Source organism: Anolis sagrei, chromosome 2, assembly GCF_037176765.1.
Source record: "Anolis sagrei isolate rAnoSag1 chromosome 2, rAnoSag1.mat, whole genome shotgun sequence".
NCBI classification, from domain to species: Eukaryota; Metazoa; Chordata; class Lepidosauria; order Squamata; family Dactyloidae; genus Anolis; species Anolis sagrei.
The window spans coordinates 33476745-33494909 of NC_090022.1; the positions used below are offsets into that span (position 1 = coordinate 33476745).

Genomic DNA, 18165 nt, shown 5'->3' on the forward strand with positions numbered 1-18165 from the left:
GGGGAAGTCCCTTCAGTGGGTTAAACCCTTGTGCTGACAGGATTGCTGACCGAAAGGTCGTGGTTCGAATCTGGGGAGTGGGGTGAGCTCCCATCTGTCAGCTCTAGCTTCTCATGCGAGGACATGAGAGAAGCTCCGACAGGGTGGTAAAACATCTGGGTGTCCCCTGGGCAACGTTCATGCAGACAGCCAATTCTCTCACACCAGAAGTGATTTGCAGTCACTACTTACATGAAAAAAAACTTACGAAGGATAATAATAATAATAATAATAATAATAATAATAATAATATTTCTTTGTATGCAGTTCTGTCTTCCCAAAGGGACTCAGGGTGGTTTCCCACATGTAAGGCAAACATTCAGTTGCTGGAAAGAAACCATACAATTACATCAAAAGAAACACATTCGACAATATAACACAACCTAATAAACTTAATAGATAAAATAACAACTGAAAACATCAAAAAATTACAAAAAAATCTGCTTAAACACATACAAAATAAAAATATTAAAAACTCATTTCATTGTAGGATGTTCTGATCCAGTGCTCCAAACTTAAAATTCAGTGCTCCAGACATGCTAGACCTCTGATTTGATAAAAATGTCAGGACATTTCCATCCCACGTCCTTTTTTTGTTTTTGTTTTTTGATTGACATACATTACTCCATGGCTCCTGGAAATGGCTTCACCCACATGTAATGAAGTGTGTATTTCTTAACTTTGATTTATAAGCTTTTATATTTTATATTGAGTTAAGAGTGTGTACAAACTGTTCCCATATTTACAAATGCACCTGTTAACTTCCAAAAGGCCACACAAGCAATTGTATATGCCAGGTGCATCATTGTTTTGTTCCTAATTTTATTTATTAAAGAATTTATATGTCACCCTTTACTAAAGATCAAAAGGCATTCTATAATAAAATATAATGGACCCAATTAAAAACCGTGTAAACAATAAAAATGAATTTTAAAAGCCTAAACAATTTAGTAAATTTAACATGTATTAAAATTGGTTAAAATAATGTAAAGCAGTTTAAAGCCTTTTACACACATGGCTTTATATAAAACCAAGTGCCAATGGGTTTGATATTTTTACTGGGCACAAGAACGGCACCAATACAGAGAGTATGCAACTCACCTGTTATGTCGGCTCCACTGGCTGCCAGTCTGCTACCGAGAACAATTCAAAGTGCTGGATTTGACCTATAAAGCCCTAAATGGATCTGGCCCATTTTACCTGTCTGAATGTATCTCCCTCTATGATCCACCATGGAGGTTAAGATCTTTTGGGGAGGCCCTGCTCACAATCCCGCTTTCTTCGCAGATGCATTTGGCAGAAATGAGAGACAGGGCCTTCTCGGTGGTGGCTCCTCAGCTATGGAACGCCCTCCCCAGTGAAATTAGAACAGCCCCCTCCCTCCTGACCTTCAGAAAGAAAGTTAAAACGTGGTTATGGGACCAAGCTTTTGGCTAACAAGCTAGTGCAATATAAGTACAGTGTTCCCTCCCTTATTGTGGGCGTTACATTCCAGGACTACCCGTGTAAAGTGAAAATCCGCAAAGTAGGGACAATATATATATATATTGTATTCCGAGAGTGAGGCAGAAGCAAGGAGAAATTTAAAGGCACCGCACAACTTTTTTTTGTTTGTTGCTAGCTATAAGGAAGGGGCTATAAGGCCGTGATTTACATACTGCTTTGTATCTCCTCTTTTTTTTAATGATTGGCTGCCTCTCTCCTGAGGGGAGGGTGAAATCCCCTTCCACACTCCATAGTTGCCAGGAGGCAAAAACCTGTGAAACAGCGAGTCTGCGTAAAGCGAATTGTGAAGTAGCGAGGGAACACTGTATACGGAATTGTTAAATGACTAATGGAATTGCCTTGGATTTGATTCTAGATAACATGCTTTTAATTGTTGTTTTAATATTGCTGTTTTTTTTAGGGGGGGGGGTTAATGCATATGTTTATTTTTTACTGTATTTATGTATGTGTATGGGATTAAATTGCTGTCTTCTATGAGCTGCTTCGAGTCCCCCTGTTGGCGGGTGAGAAGGGCAGGATATAAATGTAGTAAATAGATAGATAGATAGATAGATAGATAATATCAGTGCCCAGCAGGCCTTTTAGATTCTATATTAGGAATGCCACAACCAAGAGTGCATCTGCACCAGTGGTTGTCAGCTTGTGTATTCCCCAGATGTTTGGTCTTCAACTCCCAGAAATCCTAACAGAAGAAGAAGAACTTAATTTTTCTACCCCGCCTCCATCTCCCCGAAGGGACTTGGGGTGGCTTACATCGGGCCAAGCCCAAGGCAAAATACAATTAAACACAAAACAATAACAAATTAAAACAGCATAAATCAACATAACAATAGTAAACAAGCATCAAAAGCAACAGCAGACTAATTTTGGAGGGGGAAGGAAGACCACTATGCGAACTGGTTAAAGGATTTATTATGTCAGGAACAGACCAAACAGTTGTATTGCATTTTAAACAAACAAACAAACAAAGCACAAAGTTTGCAAGCTTGGTAGTTGATTAAATGTCCTTTGACCAGTAGCTGGCCACTTGGAGTGCCTCTGGCATTGCTGCAAGAAGGTCCTCCATTGTGCATGTTGGTTAAAGGATAAGGTGGTCAATAAGGTGGATAGAAACGTATAATACCATAGGAAATAGCATGAAAACTGAGCAATTAAACTGGATCAATTCAGCTTAACTTAAAAATATATATAGTAATGTAATATAGGAATTCAGATTCAAGTCATGATTCAGGTCATGATATGATCATTTGTCATAGGGGTCGTCAATCGAATGCACAACGAAACATTCACATCTTTAATTCCTTACAGAATGTGGGTAGGGAGGGTGCTAGCCTAATCTCCCTGGGGAGGGAGTTCCAGAGACGAGGGGCCACCACCAAGAATGCCCTTTCTCTCGTCCCCACCAGCCGCGCCTGAGACGGGGGTGGGAGCGAGAGAAGAGGATCCCTGGAAGATTTTAAGGATTGTGCAGGCTCGTAGGGGAGGAGGCGGTCACAAAGATAGGCAGGTCCTGAACCGTTTAGAGCTTTATAGGTAATAACCTGTACCTTGAATTGGGAGCGGAAACTTATCAGCAGCCAGTGTTTCAACAGGAGAGTTGACCGCTACCTGTAACTTGCTCCAGTTAACAATCTGGCTGCCGACCTTTGCACCAACGGTAGTTTCCGAACTGTCTTCAAGGGCAACCCAAAATCCATTGGCTGCTGTTTACCTACCGAACCCAATTCCCAGGTGCTTACCTACAAAGCCCTAAACGGTTTGGGACCTGCCTACCTGCGTGACCGCATCTCCAACCCACGTGCTCCCTTCGTTCATCCGGAGGCGCATTTGGTGGGGACGAGGGACAAGGCCTTCTCTGTGGTTGCCCCCCGACTTTGGAACACCCTCCCCAAAGACATTAGACTAGCACACACGTTGTCAGTCTTTAGGAAGAACTTGAAGACCTGGCTATTCCGATGTGCCTTTCCGGAATAGGATAACCCTCAGCACTATGTCCCAGAAGCACTTTATTAGAGTTTAAGACTCCTTCACATTGCACTTGCCCAGAATCCCAACATACCTCTTGTCACACCCAGCACTTTTTAACCTGTACCCATCACTGGCCCGGCCCTGGTTTTTATTGCGTAATGGTGTAATGTTTTGTTATGGCTTATGTTTTTAATTTGCTTTGTACTGTATTGTTATTGTTTGCTGTTGTTGTGTTGAGGCCTTGGCCTTTGTAAGCCGCATCGAGTCCTTTGGGAGATGCTAGCGGGGTACAAATAAAGTTTAATAATAATAATAATAATAATAATAATATGTAGAGTGCATTACAGTAGTCTAATCTTGAGTTAACTAAGGCGCGGACCACCATGGTCAGGTCAGACTTCTCCAGGTACAGTTGCAGCTGGCACACAAGTTTTAACAGCTGGTAAATTGGCTGGAATTTCCTAGAGTTGTAGGCCCAAACATTTAGGGACCCTTAGGTTGAGAACTACTGATTTACACTGTAGAATTAATGCAGTTTGAACTGCTAGAAGTGATGCAATTTAACTCCACTTGAACTGTCAAGGCTCAATGCTATGGGATCATGGGACTTGTAGTTCTGCAAGATGTCAGATGGCTGATGCCTCACACAAACTACAGCTCCGAGGACTCCATAGCATTGAGCCATGGGCGGTTCAAATGGTGTCTTAATGCATTTGTGCAGCCCAAGTTTCGGTTTCGTATTCCACAAATCCTCTGCTTCTGCTTCTTGATACAGGCGTGAATGGCCATTACCAGGAAATTGAGGGAAGGCCAGGAAAGGGTTAAGCCGAGTTCCACCTAATTGTTCTTCTTCCTGGTCACCGCGTAAAGTTTGAAGCCTTTCCCTCTTGGGCGGCCAGGGAAGGAGCGTGTCTCTTTCCTGCTGCCGTCTCTTCCCTTTAACCCTAAGTCACCCAGCGGAGCCGAGGGGGAGGAGGGAGGGAGACATTTTGGCCCTCTCGCTCTTCATTCATGATTTTGACAGCTGGAAGAAAAAAAAGAGAGAGAGAGAGAGAGAAGAACCACCCCCGGCTCTCGGAATGCAATCCTGCCAACAAGCCTGCCTTGGCTTCCGATTGGAGGACTGGCAGGGAGCGATTTGAATATTCAATGAGCCAGATTCGGTGGGTGACATTCGTGAAATGGGAAAGGAGGAGGAGGGGCGGCGGAGAAGCGCTTGTCCCCGATTGGCGGCTTGGCAGGGAGCGATTTGAATATTCAATGAGCCCCTTTTAAGGCCAAGATTCGGTGGGTTGACATTTGTGAAAGGGAAGAGGGCGCTGGAGAGGAGGAGGAGGAGGAGAAGAAGAGGATGGGCTTCGCTTCCTGCTCGCTTCCTAGATGCAGCCGCCTCCTCCTCCTCCCTCTCCGTCGTCCGCGCGGTTGACGTGCAAACTTTTAAGGTGGGAGGGTAACACTCCTTCTTAAGGTGGTCTGGAGAGAGAGAAAGTGGGGGAGGGAGGGAGAGAAGGGCGTGGGTTCAACAGGGGAGGATGTATTTCAGGGGGAGAGGGGAAGAGGAAAGGGGCGGGGCCAACTTCGTTTAGGCTCGCAACTTTTTTTTGTGGCATTCTCCCGGCGCGTCCTTAAGCGGCGGCGCCACCTTAAGACCAAAAAAAAAAAAAAAAGGTGCCTGATGACTACTTTTCTCGTTACATTGTAGCAGCGGAAAGAATGTCGGCGCGGGCCGCGGGTGACGTCAGGGGGGAGCAACGCAGAGCGGCGGCGGCGGCGGCGAATAGGCAGCAACAGCAGCAGCAGCAGCAGCAATCCCAGCGGCGGGCCCGGCCTGGAGGAGGAGGCGGCGGCGGCGGCGGCGGAGGAGGAGGAGTGGAGAGCGGCCTCGGCCCCGCTGCCACCACGACGCTGCCGGCCAATACGGGGACCCCGGCGGCCCCCAGCAGCAGCAGCGCCGCCATGGCCACCAGCGGCGGGGAGCGCCGGTCCCTGCCCAGCCCCGAGGCCATGCTGGGGCAGCCCTGGAGCCACTGGGTCGACGCCGCCAAACTTCACGGGAACAACGACGGTGAGGCTCTGGCCGAGGGGAGGGGGGGGAGAGGGGGTGGCGAGGGAGGCCCCCCCCCCCAAAATCACCCCCATCAACATCATCATCATGCCCCAGGCACGAGGTCTGTAAGCAGCAAGGGGTTAACAGCCATTGGGAAGGAGGCACCCAGGAAAGGGAAATCTGGCCCAGGCTCAGGCACGAGGTCGGGGGGCACAGCAACAACCTTTGGTCAGTAGCAAGGGGTTAGCCAAAGCCATTGGTTTCCTGTGGAGAGAAAGGGGGAGGGTAGACTATATATACACACACACACACACACACATATACATGCACATTTATAATATCTGTTCAGTATATATATATATATACATATATATATATACACACACACACACACACAGTAGAGTCTGACCTCTGGCCAGCAGCAAGGGGTTAGCTAAAGCCAATGGTTTCCTGTGGAGAGAAAGGGGGAGGGTAGACTATATATATATATATATATATATATATATATATATATATACACACACACACACACACACACATACACATTTATAATATCTGTTCAGTGTGTGTGTATATATATATATATATATATATATATACATATACACACACACATATATATATACACACATACACATGCGCACACAGTAGAGTCTGACCTCTGGCCAGCAGCAAGGGGTTAGCTAAAGCCAATGGTTTCCTGTGGAGAGAAAGGGGGAGGGTAGACTATACACACACACACACACACACATTTATAATATCTGTTCAGAAGATATATATATATACACACACACGCACACATGCACACACAGTAGAGTCTGACTTTTGGCCAGCAGCAAGGGGTTAGCTAAAGCCAATGGTCTGCTGTGGGGAGAAAGGGGGAGGGTAGGCACACATATATATACACATACCCATAATATCTGTTGAGAATTATATATATATAGTGTTCAGAATATACACACACATACATACATATGTAATTCTGTTGATAATTATATATATAGTGTTCAGAATATACACACACATACATACATAAACACACATATATACTCAGTAGAGTCTGATCCCTGACCAGCAGAATATATATATACATATACATACACATATATACACAGACACACACACAGTAGAGTCTGCACAGTAGAGTCTGACCCCTGGCCAGCAGCAAGGGGTTAGCAAAAGCCATTGGTTTCCTGTAGAGAGAAAGGGGGAGGGTAGGCATATATATATATATATATATATACACACACACACACACACACACACACATATCACACAGACACACACACACATAATATCTGTTGAGAATTATATATATATATATATATATATATATATATATACACACATACATACTGTTCGGAATACACACACACACACAAACACACATACATACTCAGTAGAGTCTGATCCCTGACCAGCAGAATATATATATATATATATATATACATACATACATACATACATACATACATACACACACACATACATATACATACATATATATACACAGACACACACACACACATACAGTAGAGTCTGAATCCTGGCCAGCAGCAAGGGGTTAGCAAAAGCCATTGGTTTCCTGTGGAGAGAAAGGGGGAGGGTAGGCATATATATATACTCACACAATATATCTGCTCAGAATATATATATATACACACACAAACACACACTCAGTAGAGTCTGCACAGTAAAGTCTGACCCTTGGCCAGCAGAATACACAAACACACACACACACACACATATGTATATATGCACACACACATACGTATACATACATACACACACACAGACACAGTAGAGACTGAACAGTAGAGTCTGACCCCTAGTCAGCAGCAAGGGGTTAGCAAAAGCCATTGGTTTCCTGTGGAGAGAAAGGGGGAGGGTAGGCATATATATACACACACTCAATATATCTGCTCAGAATATAATATATATAATATATCTGCTTAGAATATATATATATATATATATATATATATATACACACACACACACACACACACACACACACACAGTAGAGTCTGCACAGTAGAGTCTGACCCTTGGCCAGCAGAATACACACACACACACACACACATATATATACATATATACATACATACATACATACACACACACACACACACACACAGAGTAGAGACTGCACAGTAGAGTCTGACCCCTGGTCAGCAGCAAGGGGTTAGCTAAAGTCATTGGTTTCCTGTTGGAAGAAAGGGGGAGGGTAGGCAATAAACACAACACTGTTTTTATATCCCGCCTTTCTCGACCCCAGAGGGGACTCAAGACATCTTACAACACAGGCAATAATTCAATGCCTTAAAATAATTCAACAGTAAATAAACATTCATTTAAAAATCTAAACAAGATTTAAAACAATTAAAATATAAACATCACACTTACTGCTATAAAATCTCATCCACAATCAAGGTTGGGCCATTCCAATAAATTGTACACATAAATCCAAATCCATCTATTTCACTACATTAGTTGCCAAAGGCTTGATCACAGAGCCATGTTATAACCTTTTTTCTGAATGTCAGGAGGGAAGGAACTGATCTGATATTGCTAGGGGGGGGGGAGTTCCACAGCCAAGGAGCCACCACTGAGAAGCTCGTCTCTCTTCCCCACCAACCGGGCCTGTGAATGAAGCGGGACCGAGAGCAGGGCCTCCCCCATATGACCTCAGTCTCCGAGATGGTTCATATATAGGCATACACACACACATATATACATATACTTATATAGCTACTCAGAATAGATGTATGTATGTATGTACACATACACACACACTGTACACACACACACACACACAGTAGAGTCTTGCTTATCCAACATAAACAGACTCAGCAGAACTTTGGATAAGTAAAAATGTTGGATAATAAGGTAGGATTAAGGACAAGCTGATTAAACATCAAATTACATTATGATTTTACAAATTAAACACCAAAACATCATGTTTTACAACAAATCGACAGAAAAAGCAGTTCAATACACGGTAATGTTACGTAGTAATTACTGCATTTATGAATTTAGCACCAAAACTTCGCAATGTATCAATACAGCTATGAATCCGGGCAGGAGGCAGACTGCGTTGGATAATACAGTATGTTGTGTGAGCAAAGGTTGGATAAGCGAGACTTTACTGTATGTGTAGTATATAGGGGCTACGGAGGCACAGCGGGTTAAACCACTGAGCTGCTGAACTTGCTAACCGGAAGATTGGTGGTTCAAATCTGCAAGACAGAGTGATCTCCCGCTGTTAGCCCCAGCTTCTGCCAACCTAGCAGTTTGAAAACATGCAAATGTGAGTGGGTCAATAGGTAACGCTTGGGCGGGAAGGTAATGGCACTCTATGCAGGCATGCTGGCCACATGACCTAGGAGGTGTCTATGGACAACACCGTCTCTTTGGCTCAGAAATTGGGATGAGCACTGCCCCCCCAGAGTTGGACAGGACTAGATTTCAAGGGGAAACCTATCTCTCTCTCAATCTCTCTCTCTATATATATTCTGTCTCAGGGCCCTTCTACACAGCCATACCAAGGCAGAAAAATCTCACAATATCTTCTTACAACTGGGTTATTTGAGGGCCCTTCCACACAGCACTATATCCCAGAATATCAAGGCAGAAAATCCCACATCTGAGTGTGGACTCAAATAACCCCATTAAAAGTAGCTGTTGCGGGATTGTCTGCCTTAATATTCTGGGAAATAGGGCTGTGTGGAAGGGCCACTTTACAGCAGATAATGTGGCATTTGATTCAGCTGTGTGGTAGGGGCCTCAGATGCAGGAGACAGCAATAACAGATGCAGGAGACAGCAATAATAATAATAATAATAATAATAATAATAATGTATTTTCGAAGGCTTTCATCGCTGTAATCACTGGATTGCTGAGAATATTTTGGGATGTATGGCCATGTTCCAGAAGCATTCTCTCCTGAAGTTTTGCCCACATATATGGCAGGCATCCTCAGAGATTGCTTCTGCTGTGAGGGAATTGGCCATATGCAAGGACGTTGCCCAGGGGACGCCTGGATGAATTGATTTTTTTATCATCCTTGTGGGAGGCTTCTCTCATGTCCCCGCATGAGGAGCTGAAGCTGATAGAGGGAGCTCATCCGCCTCTCTCCGGATTCGTATTTGCGACCTGTCGGTCTTTAGTCCTGCCGATACAGGGGTTTAACCCACTGCGCCACCGGGAGCTTCTAGAAGCGACTTGCAGTTGCTCAAGTCGCTCCTGACACAACAACAACAACAAAAATCCTCAGAGGTTGTGAGGTCTGTTGGAAACTAGGAAAGTGGGGTTCTGTGGAATGTCAAGGGTGGGAGAAAGAACTCTTGTCTGTTGGAGGCAAGTGTGAATGAGGTGGCCAATTGCAAAATTCACACTTGCCTCCAACAGACAAGAGTTCTTTCTCCCACCCTTGACATTCCACAGATCTATAAACCCCACTTGCCTAGTTTCCAAGAAAACTCACAACAACCCAATAATAACAACAACAACAACAACTACTACTACTACTACATCAAACTACTTTGGGACTTCCAAATTCAGACTGACAGAGTTTTGGAGCACAATACTCCTGACCTCATGATTGAGGGGGAAAGAAAGCATGGATTGTCGATGTTGCAATCCCAGGCAACAGCAGAATTGACAAGAAGCAACTGGAAAAGGTGATACAATAGGAGGATTTAAAGACTGAACTGCAAAGACTGGCACAAGCCAGTCAAGGTGGTCCCAGTGCTGATCGGCACATGGGTGCAGTACCTAAAGACCTTGGCCTGCTGTTAAAAACAATCGTCGCTGACAAAATCACCATCTGTCAGCTGCAAAAGGCCACTGTACTCGGATCTGCATGCATTATTCGCCGATTCATCTCACAGTCCTAGACACTTAGGAATTGTCTGGCATGTGATCGAATACAAAAGCCAGCATAGTGATCTTGTTTGCTGTGTACTAATCTTGTTGTGTATCAAATAATAATAATAATAATAATAATAATAATAATAATAATGGGTTAAAACCATTAGGAAATACGTGTTGTCAGAGGCTTTCATGCCGGAATCATTGGGTTGCTGTGAGTTTCCGGGCTCTATGGCCATGTTCCAGAAGCATTCTCTCCTGATGTTTTACCCACATTTATGGCAGGCATCCTCAGAGGTTGTGAGGTACATTGGAAACCAAGCAAAGGAGGTTTATATATCTGCAGAATGTCCAAGGTGGGAGAAAAAACTCCTGTCTGCTGGAGGAAAGTGTGAATGTTGCAATTAATCACCTTGATTAACATTACAAAGCCTTGCAGCTTCAAGGCCTGGCTGCTTCCTCCCTGGGGAAATCCTTTGTTGAGAGATGTTAGCTGGTCCTGATAGTTTCATGCCTGGAATTTCCCTGTTTTCAGAGTCTTGCTCTTTATTTACTGTCTTAATTTTAGAGGGTGTTTTGGGAAATAGCATTTAAAAATGTCCCAGACAGGAGGTCTGTGGAAAAGAAGAGACAAAAACAACCATTGGATTCCTGTGGAGAGAGGAGGAGACACAAGAGGTAGCCAGATTTTTTTTTTTTAAAAAAATAACCTTCCCTTTAGATTAGGTCCTGAGGGGGCAGCATCAGGGGATTAAAGCCTTTTATCTTGTGTGTATGGATGTTCCTGGCAGGAGGTCTTGAGGGAAGGGAAGGGAAACAACTATTGGGATCCTGGGGAGAGAAGGAGGGGACCCATTTTTTTTTTAAATCTGACCCTGACACACAAGTCTGGATGGGAAAACAGTAAGGGGGAAACCCATTGGAAAGGAGACCCAGGATATAGCCAAATATTTTTTAAAAAAGAAATGTCCTGGACACAAGGTTTAGGTAGGGCCAGCAGCAACCACTGGACCACTCTTAACAGCCACCATGTCAGACTACACAGATAAGCCATTGAAATCCACAAGCATGTAGACAATTTCAACAGAAAGGAAGAAACCATGAAAATGAAAATGAACACATTCTGGGTACCAGTATTTAAAAAAAACTCTAAAATTAGAACAGTAAATGAAGAGCAACATTAAAAAACAGGGGAATTCCATACAAGAATCAGTCAGGGCCAGCTAACACCTCCCAACAAAGGATTCCCCCAGGCAGGAAGCAGCCAAGCTTTGAAGTTGCAAGGCTAATCAATGCTAATCAAGGTGGCCAATTGCAATATTCACACTTGCCTCAAACAGACAAGATATACGTATAAACCCCATTTGCCTAGTTTCCAACAGACCTCGCAACTTCTGAGGATGCCTGCCATAGATATGGGTGAAACTTCAGGAGAGAATGCTTCTGGAACATGGCCATACAACCCGGAAAACTCACAGCAAGCCAGCAACCACTGAGTTCGTGTGGAGAGAGGGAGGGGACCCAGAATGTAGGCCTTTTTATTTGTTAAAAAATCTGATGAAGATATGTTGTCTGTCTGGGAAGGATAAAAGCAAGAGCCATTGTCTCCTGTGGGGAGAGGGTGATGAACAAGAAGGGGGCCATTGTTTAATGGGGGCAGCAACAAGAGGTTAAAACCATTGGGAGGGAATGCACGAAATAGCCAAAGATATTGCAATTGTCCCAAACAGGTGGTTTGGGGGAAACAGCAAAAAGCATTGGAGAGAGGGAGGGGACCCAGGAGGAAACCTCTCTATATATCTATATCTGTATCCTAGGAGCCCCCAGTGGCACAGTGGGTTAAATCACTGAGCTGCTGAACTTGCTGATCGAAAGGTTTCTTGTTTGAATCTGGGAAGCGGGGTGAGGTCCCGCTGTTAGCCCCAGCTTCTGCCAACCTAGCAGTTCAAAAACATGCAAATGTGAGTAAATCAATAGGTACCACTCTGGCAGGATGGTAACGGCACTCCATGCAGTCATGCCGGCCACATGACGTTGGAGGTGTCTATGGACAATGCCGGCTCTTTGGCTTAGAAATGGGAGATGAGCACCAACCCCCAGTCGGGCACAACTGGACTTAATGTCAATGGAGAACCTTTACCACACACACACACACACATATCCTATACATGAGGGCTGGGGATAACAAAGGAACAGCAACAACTATGGGCTACTGTGGGAAGAGGAAGAGAGCCCAAGACAAAAACATCTGTCCTAGACATGAGGTTTAGAGTCATAGAGGTAGCAACAGGTAATTCATTTAAAACCATTGGAAGAGGACCCAGGAAATAGCCAACCTGTAACAGAAATAGGGTCTGGTGGTGGGAGAGCAACAACTAATGGCCAGCAGCAAGGTGTTAAAAAATCACTGAGCTCCTCTGGTGTAAAGAAGTAGACCTAAGAGGTAGCATTAAAAACATTGTCCCAGAGACTATGTGAGAAAGGGATAGCAAAAAGAAGTTAAAATCATTCAAATTTTAGATAAATTCATCTCAGACACAAGGTGTGGAGGGAGACAACAGCATGGGCTGAAATCTTTGCATGGGGACCCAGGAAGTAGCCAAAAAAAATGAAAGAAATCTCTCCCAGACACAGTTTCTTGGTTGAAATAGCAATAACCTTTGGGCTTCTGTTGATAGAAGGACTATGTGTGTGTGCTAAAGGTTCTCCATTGACATTAGGTCCAGTTGTGCCCGACTGGGGGTTGGTGCCTTTGAAGACGGCTCGGAAGCTCCAGCTAGTCCAACGCTCGGCAGCTATGATACTAACAGGAACGGAGCGCTGGGAGCACACAACTCCTCTGCTGCACCAGCTCCACTGGCTGCCGATCTGCTACCGGGCTCAATTCAAAGTGCTGGCGTTGGCCTATAAAGCCCTAAACGGTTCTGGCCCAAGTTACCTATCCGAACGTATCTCTGCCTATCAGCCCGCCAGGACCCTAAGATCTTCTGGGGAGGCCCTGCTCTCTATCCTGCCTGCTTCACAGGTGCGGCTGGCGGGGACGAGAGACAGGGCCTTTTCTGTGGTGGCCCCCCGGCTGTGGAACGCCCTTCCTATGGAGGTAAGATCAGCCCCCTCGCTAATGGTGTTCCGAAGAAGATTAAAAACTTGGATGTTTGAACGGGCATTCGGTTAAACAGTGCAATGAATGTGATGATTACAGGAATGGAAATTTGGACGACGGATTGGATCACGATTCCAGTTATGAGATGTATTGTGTTGTCTATGGTTGTTCAATATTGTATATTACGCTTTTATGGTTTTAAATTGTATATCGTTGATTGTTTTTTATCCTTGTTGTAAACCGCGTTGAGTCGCCTGTTGGGCTGAGAAACTGCGGTATACAAGTAAAGTAAATAAATAAATAAATAAATAAATAATTGAAAAAATTAATAATCCCACATCAGAGGTCTTTGGGAGACAGCAAAAACCACTGATTTCTTGTAAAAAGAGGAAGGCACCCAGGAAGTAGCCAAAGTTTTTTTTCCAAATAAATCTGTTTTAGACATGAGGTCTTGGGGAGTACATCAGCAAGTCATTAAAATGATTGGATTTCTGCAGAGAAAGGAACCAAGAAATGGCCATTAAAAATCTGTCCCAGACGTGAGGTTTTGCTGGGGGCAGGGGAGAGGGAGGGAACCCAGGAGGTAGCCATTTTTAAAATCTATCCCAGACACGAGCGATTGGGGGGGATCGGGAAACATTGGGAAAAAAATCCAGACATCCCCTGGGCAATGTCCTTGCAGACGGCCAATTCTCTCACACCAGAAGTGACTTGCAATTTCTCAAGTTGCTCCTGACACGGAAAAAAAATATTCTGGTGCAACTCCCAATCCTGGACTGCATCATGGACATAATCCTTCCTGTGTCCCTAACAAGATGTTACTTAGTTCTCGGGTGTAGGTATGTTTCTCCTGCTTTTTAAGGCACCTCTCAGGGTGCATCTGAGTAGCATTAATGTACTTGACACCACTTGAACTGCCATGGCTTAATGCTATGGAATCCTGGGATTTGATGAGGCACCAGCAATCTTTGGCAGAGAAGGGTAAAGATCTTGTAAAAATACAGCTCCCATGATTCCATAGTGTTGAGCCATGGCAGTTTGAGTGATGTCAAGTTGCATTAATTTGGATGTACCTTTATTCAGGTCCTATAGTTATCTGAGCTCATGTGACAAAACTAGTTCCAGGTGTATTGTTTTGATCCGAAACACATCCAGTTTTGCCATTTTTTGTTTACAAGAATGTGAAATTGGGAGCCCCTGGTGGCACAGCAGGTTAAACTCTGAGCTGCTGAACTTACTGACCAAAAGGTCAGCGGTTCGAATCCAGGGAGCAGTTTGAGCTCCTGATGTTAGCCCCAACTTCCTCCAGCCTAGCAGTTTGAAAACATGCAAATGTGAGTCGACCAATAGGTACTGCTTCAGCAGGAAGGTAACAGCGCTCCTTGCAGTCATGCCACCCACATGACCTTGGATGTGTCTATGCACAACGCTGACTCTTTGCTTAGAAATGGAGATGAGCATCACTCCCCAGAGTCAAACCCAGCTGGACTGTCAAGGGGAACCTTTACCTATGTGAAATCACTTAGACTTTCTCTTCGTCATAAAAAATCCAGCGATATCAAGCTAAAGCACTATACACCAAGGGGCCACATTTTTTATTTATTTGTAAATGTAGATTTCATTTCTCATGTTATAGTGAGTGTATTAAGATGTCATGCTCTCCATGATGGAAATCATGTAGGCCTCCAGGTGGTATGATGCAGCTCCCAATTTTCCTCACCATTGACATAAGGCTTCAGGGTCTTGCAATTAAATAACATTTGGTGGGCCTCATGACAAGTTTGGTGCACTATTTATGAGTAGGCCTGGATTCAGTGTTCTCAGCCTCTCTCTCTTCTGTCTGTTTTCACTTTTAATTAACTACAGTTTGTCATATTATTGGGAATGAGAAATTCCTGTCAATATTAACTGTAGTTAATTTAAAGAAAAGCAACTTTGACTCATGGTTTGTAAAGCTGATTAGCTTAAAACAAATGGTTTATAATGCTAGCCTCTATTCCTGCTTTGACACAGGAAGCTGTGGTTGATTTAAAGCTGAAGCTTCCAAGCTCTTCCTCCTTAACTGTATGGGAGCCAGAAAGGCACGAACATATAAGTCAGGGGAGAGGCTAAGGCTCTTCTTCTACATTGTGCTAAACCATAGTTTAATATAATGTTTGAATGAGGCTATTTCCATTCACTGGTATGTTTCTACCATTTATTTTCATAACACAAATTATGTTCAGGGGATTTGCTATGTGAAATGTTACAGGGTACTAATATAAACAGGTCTGTGTGCAACAAATGTACACACTGAACGGTGCATTTATATCATTAAGGATCATGGCACATTTGTTATTTAATTTGTTGACATTATTTGTAGATTGGAAGATACCAGCACAGAGTACAAAGCCATGAGTAAAAGTAACCATGGTAAAAATGAGAATTATGAAGCCAGCAAGAGTAGTGGAAAAAAAGGAGGGGATTAAAAGAATTTACCAATTTTGAAATGCCTGGAGAAAGAACGAAGTATAAGCCTGGTGCCCAAATGCTAGTAACATCAGTGCTATCCTATGGGAGGGACTTAGTGCTGGGGGTCTACTACAAAGACACTCTCTGCCTTGTCACAGGATAATAATCTTAATCTGGAATAATGTATGTAGAATAATCTCCCCTAGCTAGTTTTGGACATGCATAAATTGGCACTGAAGGATGCATACCTTCAAGTACTTGTACCCCAAGCAATAATTTGATTTATCCGGTGGGCTTGCTACAGTAGTACACACTTCTTTATAGGTGGTCTTTGCGCTATAAATTTGTTTTCTTTCTCAAATCAAGTAACCTTCCATTGAGATGGAGAAAGGGATTTGTTTGGCCGATTTTACAGGCAGGCCTGTTTTCTATCTAATCTTTCACTGAATATTTTGGATTAGAAATACAAAACGTGATGACATTGCTATGTAGCCAACTAGCCACTTTTCCACAAGAACTCAGGAGACTAAACTTTTTCTTGCTTTGTTGTCATATTTACCCAGGAGCAGCCTTGGAAGAAAGCTTCAAGGAATATGGGAAAAACCGAGAAGCAATGCGACTCTGTAGAGAAGGTGAGTCTGGTGTACAGAGGTCTCTTTCTTCCTAGGCTAGTCATTCAAATGTATGGATACAGAGGCAGAACGTTGTATGTGTCCAGTATCTGTCTGAAAACATTTTTTACACATGTTAAAAAAGTTAAACCAGTGTTTAAAATGATTGCACTGTACCCATTAAATTGCTTAGTTTGGTGACAAATTTTACATGTGACTACAGTGAACTACATCTGTGCTTACTATATATTATGCTATGTCTATGCTTTGGCCTAAATCTTGTCCACTGGTCATCAGATTAAGTGCTCTGTAATTCTTGAAGGCTCAGAGTGTTTAGTGGATACTATGGCGGCTATTGAATAGAAGAAGTATCTTTTTGGATAGCTGTTTGTTTCCTTTGTTTTATAGAAGCAAAAAAAATCAAGAGAAAGGGCATTTCATGCTACATGGTTATAGCATCGGGATTCCACTTTAACTGACATGGCTGTGCTTATGAGATTTGCAGTCTGGTGGGTCCTTAGAAGTCTTTGGTTGAGAGTTATAAATGTGCCTTGCTAAACTGCACAGCTCAGGTTTCCAATGAATGAAATTATGACAGAGAACATTTCCACATTATAATGGTATAGTTGTGTAATGTGAAAGGTCCCTTAATAGAAGACTCATGTATACAGTTCATCATCCTGTTTCTCACAGTGATACAGTCTATGTATACAGTTCATCATCCTGTTTCTCACAGTGATCAACTGGGCACCTGTTGGAAGGCCAAGAGTCAAACATAAGGTCACTATCTGTCTCTCTTTCTTGTTCTCAGCAGCTAATAGTCAGAAGCGTGCTTTCTCTGACACTGGAGGTAGTTTATAGTTCTCATGACTATTAGTAATTGATAATCATAACTTCTATGATTTTTTTCAGTTCTCACTTTAAAACTGCCCCACTGACTAGCCATGTCTGCATAATGCCGTCTCACATTCTTGTGATCAAACTATGTTCTTAATAATAATAACAACAACAACTTTATTCTTGTATCCCCCTGTGATCTCCCCGAAGGTACTCGGGGCAGCTTACACACTGCACAAGATGCCTAAAAACAGAGCATAAAATAAAAATAAAATACAATAGAGTAAAACATGTAGTAATATAAAATAACAACTTAAGTCTCAATAAAACTGTGCTCATTAACCAATGGCGGTAAGCATGGCCAGGCTGTAGAAGTGATTGATTCATGTATATTTTATCACTTTATCTATGTTATGTCTAAATCAATCATTGGTGTCATATTGACAGCATGAAATAATGAAAGAGACTCTATTTTACAAAAGTTGCATTGCCTGTTTACTTAGAGGTTTATGGCTACTCAAACAGCGATTAGCTACAGTTAACATTTTGGGAAGTATTTAGGAGTATTTAGACCAGTATTTTGTCTTTATATTGTGCTTTTTGAGGCATTGAAAGCTTCACTTGTGTGAATTGGCTTTAAATGGCTGACTTTGGATTATTATATCTCACATTAAATAAGATGGGATGTGAACAAGCCTTTTGGATTCACATAAAGCCCATTTGCTCTACGT

At 43.1% G+C, this 18165-nt stretch overlaps 1 protein-coding gene across 4 annotated transcripts in view; it reads left to right on the plus strand.

The window, feature by feature from the left end:
• Positions 1-18165, plus strand: part of ATXN7 (ataxin 7) — a 134978-nt gene that overhangs the window by 32309 nt on the left and 84504 nt on the right. For 3 of the 4 annotated variants that reach the window (XM_060766431.2, XM_060766430.2, XM_067463448.1), the window contains exons 3-4: positions 5216-5578; positions 16550-16618. In XM_060766431.2, coding sequence (XP_060622414.2) covers positions 5227-5578; positions 16550-16618 — 421 coding nt within the window. In that variant the 5' untranslated portion in view covers positions 5216-5226. Of the gene's footprint in view, positions 1-4888; positions 4956-5215; positions 5579-16549; positions 16619-18165 lie in introns of those variants that run through there. The other variant, XM_060766432.2, reaches the window with a different exon arrangement.